Source organism: Mesitornis unicolor, unplaced genomic scaffold (assembly GCF_000695765.1).
Source record: "Mesitornis unicolor isolate BGI_N332 unplaced genomic scaffold, ASM69576v1 scaffold4885, whole genome shotgun sequence".
Classification (NCBI taxonomy): domain Eukaryota; kingdom Metazoa; phylum Chordata; class Aves; order Mesitornithiformes; family Mesitornithidae; genus Mesitornis; species Mesitornis unicolor.
Window position 1 is genome coordinate 51,778 of NW_010183322.1, and position 11,102 is coordinate 62,879.

At 39.0% G+C, this 11,102-nt stretch overlaps 1 protein-coding gene across 1 annotated transcript in view; it reads right to left on the reverse strand.

Annotated features, from left to right (window-relative positions):
- Positions 1 to 1,583: 1,583 nt before the first annotated feature.
- The window catches only part of QDPR (quinoid dihydropteridine reductase), a 9,781-nt gene continuing 262 nt past the window's right edge, over positions 1,584 to 11,102 (reverse strand). Inside the window, exons 2-7 of the mRNA XM_010184076.1 lie at positions 11,022 to 11,102; positions 9,525 to 9,621; positions 7,908 to 8,048; positions 5,414 to 5,522; positions 3,920 to 4,003; positions 1,584 to 1,963 (exon numbers count right to left, since the gene is read on the reverse strand). The exon at positions 11,022 to 11,102 is cut by the window's right edge and continues 12 nt beyond it. Coding sequence (XP_010182378.1) covers positions 1,858 to 1,963; positions 3,920 to 4,003; positions 5,414 to 5,522; positions 7,908 to 8,048; positions 9,525 to 9,621; positions 11,022 to 11,102 — 618 coding nt within the window. The 3' untranslated portion in view covers positions 1,584 to 1,857. The remainder of the gene's footprint in view (positions 1,964 to 3,919; positions 4,004 to 5,413; positions 5,523 to 7,907; positions 8,049 to 9,524; positions 9,622 to 11,021) is intronic.

Genomic DNA, 11,102 nt, shown 5'->3' on the forward strand with positions numbered 1-11,102 from the left:
ACTTTTTTCCACATAACTAATGACCAACAATTTGCCTTTTTTACCAGGTTATTAGTAACAACATTAAGGTCCAGGCATGTGCATATCATCTATAAAAGATGCCCAGAAAAGCCCTATAGACTTATCTTAGCTGCACTTGCTATCATCATCTGCCACAGCAAGTTTTATAAAAATATCCATATAGCCAGCTAGGTCCTTGGTCCTGTGCTCTTACACAGCTGTAGAAATGCACATCTGGATTCTCAGCTGTGTTCCCTTCACCATTCAAGAGTTTTATCTGCTCTTCAGGGAGCTTCCGAGACCTAATTCAATAGATCTTTGCAGAAATACAATGCAGCAACATGAAAGCAAATTCAGCTGACTTGGCAAAGGGAAGCCTACAAATCATGTCAGCTTGTAGTACAACAGCTCTTCCCTTTTCCAGAAAAATCAAGTAACACCTTGGTCTTTCTTAGTACCTTGCAGTTTTTGTCTGTAGTCTCAGCCTGTAGAAATTGCTGGTCAAGCAGTATGGCTACAAGTCTTCCATTTAAAATCAAAAGCAGCTTCAGAACTGACAGTTCTTAAGAGGACAAATTCCCTTCTACACCTTTGCATCCAGCAGAACAAAATGAGTAAAGAGACAGTCCCACCAACAAAGGCAGTCACACAGCCATATGATCATATTAACAGTGACATGGGCACATGTGAGCTTTTCCTTGTGGGACAAGAGGTTTCCTGACTCATGGCAGTAAATCCATCCCCAACACAACCCTGAAGTTAATTAAGTGTATAGAGAGAATCTACATAAGATTTTTCATGATCACCTGTTCTTAAGAACCCAACAGTACCAATTCCAATTAAGCTGATGCTCAGAACAGGAAGTTCTTTCACCCTGCAGCCAAACCACATTTCTACTTAATGTACCTGGATTAAATAAACATTTGCTCCAGCTGAAGGCCTGCCTCTAGGCACAGCTAGCAGTTCTGCTGTACCTTTGCCACAGAAAGGTGTATCACACAGCATGATCAGATGGAAAGAAGTAAAAGATGCAGTTCATTTATGGCAAAGGACTTCAAGTTCAGTTAAACAGATTAAAATGTTATCCAAATATTTGGATTACAGTAATGGAGACAGCCCAGTACATAAAATATGTTTATTTAGCACAGAGCTCCATATTCAAATAGAAGTGTGTATGCTTTTTCTAGTACTTCTTTACAGCACTTGACTTTTTGGAAAAGTAAAGAACCATCATGACCAACACAAACACACACTAACCATTTGGCAGAATGACTGTTTTATCCTACAACTGCAGGCCTGATAGCAGCTTATAAACTGTAAGGCAAATCAGGGACTCATTCTCAGGTGAGTAATTCCTATACAGGTCCACTAACTCCAGTGGAACATACATGAGAAAAATGTTACAAGACTAGGAAAGCAGATACGACTGTAACATTTCCTATAATTACAGCCAACATAATATGCAGGGTAAGGTTACATTCTCACGCAGAAGAAGATGGATAGATTCACAATAAATTGACTGAGAAAAAAAAATCCAACCATTATATATGCAATCACCTGATATAAGCACAACTCCCATTTCACAGAAGACAGGTAAGTCAACATACAATCTTCAGAATTAGGACATCTACAGACTTTAAAGCCTGCAACTTTCACTTAGAGACAAATACTTGATATTTGTTGGTAAGTAAATGCTGACAGCTCACAACTGACAGGACAGAAAGATTACTTGAAATCTGGTTCCATTAATGCCATAACTACAATCACTGGATACAGAAGACCCTCCAAATTATACTGGCAGGCAGATTTTCCATAGCTTCTGCTTTGCTGAAGTTCCACTGTCTTAAGAGGCTGCCATCACAGATGTGCTGCAACAAGTTCAGTCTTCCCTCTTGTAGTTATCACCTGGATTAGACTCCCTGAGTTTGGTCGATTCTTTCCTGTTATCCAGTCAAAAAAGGTCCTGTTTTAAAATAAATGGATAAAACCAGGTGAGGAAGAAAAAAAAAAACCCAAACTACTATCGGGTATATTGACAGGAAGCATCAAATAAAGCCTATTACTTATCCTTTACCTATTGCCCTCTCTAGTGATTTCTATGTATGTCATAAACTAGCAATACAGTCACTGGATTCAGACCGTCAGGGCTAGAGAGAGACCCAGAGAAATCTGCAGGGCTTTACAGTGCACACCCAGGATTTTTAGAGCATCTCAAAGGAGAAGGCCAGGAGCTTAACATGTCAAAGCAGCAACCCAAAGTGGCAAGTTTTTTCCAAGTTAAAAAACAAATTTGAAAAGGGGTAGGAGAGGCCATTTCAGTAGCCTCTATAGCATATGAGGAACACAGATTCCTGGCTAAAATAAGGTTGCTAAACACATTATTCTGCCAACAGGCCATTATAACACTTAAATATCTAACTGTGAACGTGGTCCTGGCAGAAGCACAGAAAGCCTTAAGACATCCAAAATAATGCTGAGTGAGATGGACTCATTCCAGGTAGCACACCAGAACATTCCTTACCAAAACGCAATACAAACTCCTTCCTCAAAATGTAATATGGAAAGTACAGTGCATTTTTCAGGTTCATCAACCCTCCCAATACCACAGATATAGCAACTGCCATACTGGAACGTCCTGTTGCCTGACACGATGACTTCCAGGGCATAAAGTCCCAGTGCCATATGGGAAAATATTTCCTGCATCCTTCCCAAGATTCAGGTGTTACCAACACTTAACAACATTGCATGTATCTTTTTTTCCATAGCCAGTGAGACTTTCAGTTTTCAAAAAACTGGATTTAAAGTTTAGAGAATTAGAACCCAAGGAACAAAACAAACCAATCAACAATTCTCCCATAAGGAAAAATACTTAAAAGTTGAAATTAGAAAATGAATTTCTAAAACGACAACATCTGGCTAAGCAGTCTCTGGAGCACAATAAAATAAAAGATCCTCTTTTGAACATTTTAGGCCAATTAAATTCAACTGATGGGGCCCTTCTAAAGAGCCACATCAAACAGCTACATAGGCTTGTACCAAAAAACATATATTCTGGCATCAACTTTGAAAAAAAAAAAACAAAAAAGGAAATCTAATGTCAGAATGAAACCATCTGAACTATCAGCAATATGTAAACAATCTCGGTGTCAGTTCTAAGAGTAAAGCCCTTTACAATGTATCAACGTAGATTAATCTTTGGTTTTCCTCGAACATACAAAACAGCTGTGTCCTTATTTTCTCCCTTCTGACAGCTCGCCCTCAGCAGAATCTTTGCTACTCCGCAGCTCATCACAGAAAGCAGTACTCATGCTGTACCTTCTCTAACGAAGGGGAATTAGAAAGAGTAAACCCTGTAATCTCAGCCTGCTGTTAAATAAGCTGCAGTTGAAGTCACAGGACAAGCCTTTGTGGACGATAGAAAAAAACAAATCTTAACTAAATATTCTAAACAAGAGCAGGAACTTTGCCAACTGAAAGAAGTGAACTGACACATCATAGACTGGACAGTAAAGGCTGTTAAAAAGGGGGAAAAAAAAAACCAAACCACACAAAACAAGTCAACCTTCAAAGTTTACATGCTTATTTGCAGTTTACCTTTAAGCCAGACTGTCTCCTGCATCTGCTGTCTGCAATTCAATTTGTCTACAGGCTTTATGAGATTCTCTGTCTTCCAACTGCTTATGGCTATCTCCCTTATTGGAATAGCTAGTATAGCTATGCTGAAGTTGATGGAAGTTGAGCTGATTTTTTCCAGTTAAGAAGCTGGTGCAATAAACCCAATGTGATTTAGAAACACACAATGAGCTGCTGACAGAGGAGGAACACACACTCAAATCCAAGACAGCTATTTAAAACACACAATAAAACACAGCAGCAAGAGGGACAGCAAGAAACTGCTTAGTTATCTATGGATACTCACTCAGCAACAAACTCCAAGGGTGTCCAGGAGCTGAAATCTGCGTCAGGCATTGATTTCCTGTTTGCTGGTGTATCTAAGGTAACCCTGTGATTAAAAAAAGATAAGCCTTTTACTTACACATCATGTTTCTGGTGAGCACCACCTGCTTCTATTCACCGCTGTAACATATGCTTGACTTTTATACCACAGAGTATGGATTTCCCTTGCACTCTCTGCATATGTTAACAGCACAGGGCCATCAGTGTCAATGTACATCTAAGGCTCCAACCTATAACCTCTCACCTTTCTGGCGACATCCAGCCCATCTGGGTAAACACTCAGCTCACAGCTCCCTTCCAGCCTCTCTCATGCAGGCAGGGAAGGGCTGTAACATGTACATATAACTGTCCACATGTACTGCACAGCACAAACACACTACACATGCTTTCAAATAGCCTTATGCCAGGTGCAAATGCAGAGATTAAGTGCACAAGCATAGGAAGTTTCTGATGAAGACTTTGATGAAACGTATTTATGCAACACACAATGACATTAAGGGGGTGAACTTTTCACAACTCCTGTACTGAGATGCTGTTGACCATCCAAGGTATAGTTACTCTCTCGATAACTACCTCAAGACCAGTTCAGCATGGGAACTATGTAAGTGCAGAATGTCCAGAAGTTCAGTGCTCTTGGTGTCTGCCTGTCTGTAAAGCTCTGTAGGTGGTGGTGTCAAATTACCCAAACACTTTTAATGCTGTTGCTCTCCAACCTGAAGCGCATGGAAGAGTTTGTATATGAGGAAAACAAAGCTGGACAACTGAGGTAGCATTCCAAATCCCTGTACAAAACCCTTTATTCTTAAGTTTTGGGTCCTGAATATGGCAAGAAAAATACTTCTAGTTTTTGCAGCAGAATTGATAAATTTAGACATAGTGAAGACCTACCAGGCCATCTACTCAAGAAGAATGCTGTGACAGGCAAATACAAGCTAAACTTTCTTTTCACAGATCCTCAAAGTGACCTAATTTTACTTATCAGGCAGAGATACCCAGCACCTTATGAAGAAGCATCTTTAACCAAGTCAAAGCTTGTCCAGTAATCCTTTGATTCACTATTATCACAAAGCTAAGTCTAAAATTGTACTTAACTGCCTTCTCATTTTCAAAGCTCTGCCTGTACTAAAAAAAAAACCAAACAACAACCCAAACAAAAATCCTACACATTAATGTATGGCTATGGTTTAACTGGTTAGAAGCAAATTAAATTTTAACCTAACATCCACTACTGTTTTACAAAGGAAAGAAAAAAGAATTTAATCATTTTTACGGTGATATCACTTTGCATATCACTTTGTTCATACATGCAAGATGCCTCCTTTCTCTGTGAAACTAAGCAGGTCTGAAGCTGTCTGTGTGCTGTAAACAGGACATCACAAGCATATCCACGTGACTCTAGGTTATAGCAGTCATTAAATAAAAGAACGCAGGCAGAGTCAACTATGCAACCACTTACGGTAAAATGGCAACAGCAGCAGAACCAGAGGGCAAGCCACTACCAGCACCAGCTAAACTCTGACAAAGCTGATGCACTGCTCCTTTGGCCATGCCATAGCCAATCATCCCTAACAATTAAAAACAAGCAAATTAGAGCACAATCAAAACAGCTCTCAGTATCATCAGCAGTACGACAGAAACTCAGATTGTTTGATGAATATTAAGTTTACGACTACTTACCAGAGCCAAAACAGAATCAGACTTTTAAAACACATCAAAACATACAAATTAAGGGGGAAAAAAAAAGGGAAAACAATACCCAAACCACAAAGCTCTTACTAGACATTGTGAGGAACTCTCTCACAATGCAGTTTACTCAGCACTACAGAAATAAGCAGCTTACAAAGTATGTTTAGTTAATGCACCCTGAAAGATGGGACCTAGAGGGCTAACCTTACCAATCTAATAAAGTGTGAAGATGCTTATAGATTAATAAGGCAACCATCCACTGATTTTAGTCATATGACTAAGGTATTTGTAGATTTGGACCCAAACAGATACGGCTCACTTCTCTTCAGAACTGTCATTCACTTGGTCAGCATCCCAAGCCTCACAGGCCCTTTGGAGCAAACAACAAAAAAAACCCCCTCATGGTAGAAAATTACTAGATAACCTGCAGGTATAGCAAAGTTCTTCCTAAACACTGTTGCTTTCTAGGCAGATGTCATTCAGACAGTGTTTAGCAGTATAAAAGCTACATTAATGAGAGCATAAGGCAGACTGGTCAGGTACAATCAGGGTGCTACAGATCTTAAATATTTCATGGTACATATCTGCCAAGCAGACCAGACACAGATAAAGCATAAGAAAAATTTCTTTAGTCCACTATAAGTGGATACCTTTCTATTCATCTATAATTACACAACCCCTTTCCAATGTTCCTGAGGAAGTATTTTGTATCAAAGTTACCAAGGTAATTTTGCATTGTGGAAGTTTTTCCATTATCTTCGATTAGACATACTGTGTAATATCCATTTTTATTATGGGGTATCATGGGCAGTAGTAGCTAACTTACTTTACTGCCACAATAAACGTATTTGCATCTCTATGTATTCCCCTTTTGTCTCATCTAAACCAAATATTCCAAGTCTTCTTGAACCTTTTCATGCTTTCACATTTCTTGCCCATCACTGTAAGGCTGCTTCTGTAGCTGTTCATACTCCGTACTCTTCAATTTGCACTATGTGAGTCAACATTTTCACATAAGAAAAGAAAATCACCCTAACAGCAAATAAGAAAAAGATGGTTCCTTCCATAATGGCTGGTAGAAACAAGCCTAACAAACCATATTTGCAAAAGTTGAGTAACAACTCTTTCTCAATTCTTCCTGATGTTAATAAGTTGCGTGTGTTTGCCCAAAGCACTGCTTTGTTTTTCAGAGAAATTCAGACCCACTGAAACCAGCTAGTTCAACATTAAAGCAAATCACTGATTCCTGTGTTGTGGTCTCTACCTCCCAAAAATCACCCCGACAAAAAACCATGAAATTTTACCAGAGTTCACATTTTTGCATTTGTATATGGTGAGTAGCACACAGTAAATTATTCATCTGCTTATTCTCAAAATATAAGCCTTTTATCTTTAGACTATGCCAGATGCAGCTGTAAACACAGAAGATAAATAATTAACTAGAAAATACAGCATATTCTTCCTGAACAGTGTTAAATACAGCTTTCAGGAATATTCATAAATTTTTATATGTTTTAAAATATTAGTATCCATGTCTCATCAAAATACTGTTGAAAACACACTAACAAAAGACTGGGAAATAAGAGTATTTGTCTCAAAACCTTTCCTCTCTCTGCCTGTGGGCTTGTGTGTCAGTGCTCTTTTTTAAAAAAATAAAAATTTAAATTTAAATTGATCCCAGATTTCTTCTTCTCTGCAGATCAACACAGTGAGAAGCGAGATGAAAAACCTCAATAAACTTCATATTAAATAGCTAGTGGAGGACAAAGCCAAAGGTAAACAAGCTTATCTAGGTCTGAAGCAAAGGCAGAGTAGAATCAGATGATGAACAGGACAAGTACATTTAACAGAATCAGCTGAGTCATCACCACCGGAAAAAATTGGGCAATTAAGGACTCTGTCTTTCAGAACACAAATAGGAGATTTTAACTTTATTTAAGCACTCTACTTACAGCTTGCTGTGTGCTTCTGTTCCTCCTTTTCCAAGCTTTTTTTTTTTTACTGTATCATAGATTAGCCAAGCACATTTCACCAATGCATCTCAAATATTATTTAAACACGGATTCTGTTTGTATTCCAGCTTCAAGAGATTCAGTATTGCTACCTGTAAAATTACACTTTCCTTAAGTGTTCCAGCATCAATTTTCCATTTGTGCTAGATGTCAAAAAACTGCGGCATGAAACTGTTGCTTCACGAATAAGAATGCTCAGATTAAGAGACAGCTCTGCTGATGACCCAGCAGTTACTGTGCATCGTGTTTTACCTGGAGTTCCAGATAAAGCAGCTTGAGCTCCTGTCAAAGTCAAGAGGCCGCCTTCTTTCAGATGCTTTGTGGCCAAGTGGCTGGAAATGGTGGATGTCCAAACACTCTGCTTCCACATCAGATCACAGTTTTTGTATAAAGCTGATTAGGGAGAAAACCGGTGAGATTAACTAAAAACCAGAATTATTCTATTTTTAATTTCCTTGCTGTTACTTACAGAGTGCAACAGAACTACAGAAACATGCTTTCTACCACATTCTACTTCCACACTGGATATAACATGAACTTTTGTCTTTTGTATCTTCCTTCTCTTTGGGCTCTGAATCCCAGCTTTACAGCACGTGATCTAGGCAATTATCTGCTTTCTCACTACCAGAAATAAAAAAGAAAAATAAACACAAGATAGTCCTATTAGCTCGCTATTCATGGTTCAAAGATGCCCAAGTTCTTGAAACTCCTGTAGGGGTTGCTTCAATCTATGTCCCGGATCTCAAAACAATCTGGCTCTTTCTGTAACTTCCTCACTGGCTGCAAAAGAGCTATGCTCATTAGAGCACAGACAGAAGACTCCAACAGATAAAGGAGTTGAACAAAGAAAGTATTTCCTATCACCAGATTACTTCATCAAGCATCAGCAACCTCTGGTAAGTCAGCCTACCAGGAGAGTACACAGATAAAACTTCAAATTAAAGCAAAATTTGAACTCTCATCATTATTTTTTATTATCACTATCTGCATGGGAACAGAGGAAAACCAGTAACTAGCCATGTCAGAGATTTCAATAATCAGAAACAACTGTTTCCATAATACAATATAGAATAAGCATACATAACTCTTGTCACATAAACAGATCCCTGATCCCAAGGTATCTTGCTACCCTACCAATAACATTACTACAAATTAGGGTTAAGACAGATTACCCTATTTAAAATATGGTGCGCACTAATAATCTAATACAATGCAACTGTGTTTTAAGTGTGTATGCCTTTTCATATTGTCTCTCTTTAAAAAGAAATCTTTGCCTGTAATGTCTAAATTGGAAGGGAAAAAGAAAAGGACACATTTTACCAGATTCACTCCAGCTACTTTTGTAGCTCTACACTAGGGGGTAAGGTATAAAATTTCATTCAGAATATTAAACGTTTAAAAGCTTTTTTAAAGCTGAAGGCTTTTTTCTGTAGCATAACCTCAGGTGATTAGACAGATCCTTCCAATACTGCACTGCACAGGAGTAGCTCAGAGAGGCAACTGAGGATATATGTAAAAACCAATGAATTTGGAAAGGACATTGCAGTTTCAACCCAGCCACTGTCCTGGGAAAAGTTAGTTCATAGATAATAATGCAGAACTCCTTCATAAAGTGCATCAAGATTTTTCAACTGGCGCACCAGAAAGTATTACTGAGGATACTAAGCGCTGTGAAAATTTAACAGACAGCAAAAATTCAGAGAAGAATTAAGAAGGATTTTGACTGAGCTATTTTGCACTTTTAGGCTTATGTCCTTTCCTAGACTCAGGAATAAAGATGATCTCAAAAATCTTTATCACCATGATTTTTAAGGATTCCTCTCAGAGTTCATTCATGTGTTCACTAGCATGCAAGTGCCAAACACTTACATTTAGCTTTGGCGCTGCCTCCAGCCCATCCTCCTGCTACACACAAGATTGCATCCACCTTTTCTTCACCAAGAAGTTTTCCAACGTCTGCTGTCACCTTTAATACATACAACAAATACATACTGAAAACACTGGACTGATAAGATAAAGGAGTAAATATCAAGACTGCCTTAGAGTTACATTTTTTCCAGTTATATAACCAAGGAACATGACACATAGCAACTTAAACAGCTGCAGAAAATTAACACTTATGTTCTATGAACTCTAAACAAAATAATGGTGTTGAAGGGTAACTATAGATGAAAGTCAGACCAATGAAAGCCAAATGTACAGTGAGAGATGTCACTGGAAATAACTGATTTTTAGCAGGACTGCAAGATCTGATCCTTACCTATATCATTAACAAAATTTTTTATTTGTAACATCTTTTGTCAGGTTCTTATCTGGGTACAGTGCAGTTTAACATGGGAAATTAAACTCCAGGTCTGGCCAGGACTATTGGTATCAATTTTGATGCTAGTGCAAGAAATGAACAAGTAAGGATTAGCCTTCTTACTACTTCTGTCTAGACCACAATGATCAGCTTGAGTCTGGCCCCTACATTTAAGTTTGTACACTTTTAGATATCCAGTATCTTCTTCAAATATAAGACTTCAAAGTTGGTAATGAATTTGTTGGCTATGAATTTTGTCTGCCAAAGTGAGAAGCAAACAATCCATCTCTCAGCAAAAGAAAAAAATTCACTGGTTTTCACAAAGGATCAGTATTGAAAAATACATTGCAAACATTCTATTTTACTCTTTAAAAGCCTTAAGAGGTACGTAGATGTAAAGAAAACACACTGGCTAGTGATTCAGTTTATCAGTAAGAGAAACAGGTTCAAAAGTTAATAAAAAATAATCCTATCTCTTGAAAATAAAGCAAAACAGTTTTTAGGCTAGCTCCGATTCTCCCATACTCACCTTTGTGGAAACCAATGCATTCTCTAGGGATCCCACTGGGACTTACTGTTCGCATGTTTTGAGTATGCCACCTACCCACACACAGCACATCTAAGACTTAAGATACTAGATAGAAGTGTCGCATTTGAAGTGTTCTAATCTATCTCCATCACACCCATCTGATTCAGTTCACGACTTTTTAAGTCGCCAAGAGCAAAATAAAGCAAAACTGCCTTACGTGCTGAACATCCAAAATCACAAATCAAGCTCTTTCTACGTATCCAATTACAAAAAGACAAGATAAAAGCAGCTACGAGCAGAAGCGGGGATCGTGGGGCTCGCAGAGGGCAGCAAGCAGGACGGCAGCGGCCAGGCTCCTCAGCCCCACAGCAGCGGCCTCTTGCCTGGAGACCGGACCCATTCCCACAGCTGCCTTCCTCCCTCTGCTACTCCAGTGGCGGGCGAAGGGCTGAACAGACAAAGGGAGAATGACCGGAGACATCACTTCCTCAGGCCTCCTTGGCAGAGCCTGTCTCGTACCCCGACGCGGACCCACCTGCTCGGCCTGCTCGGGGAAGGAGTCGGTCGCCCCCACCACCACGTTGGCATTGGCTTCCTCGTTCTCCACCAGGTCGAT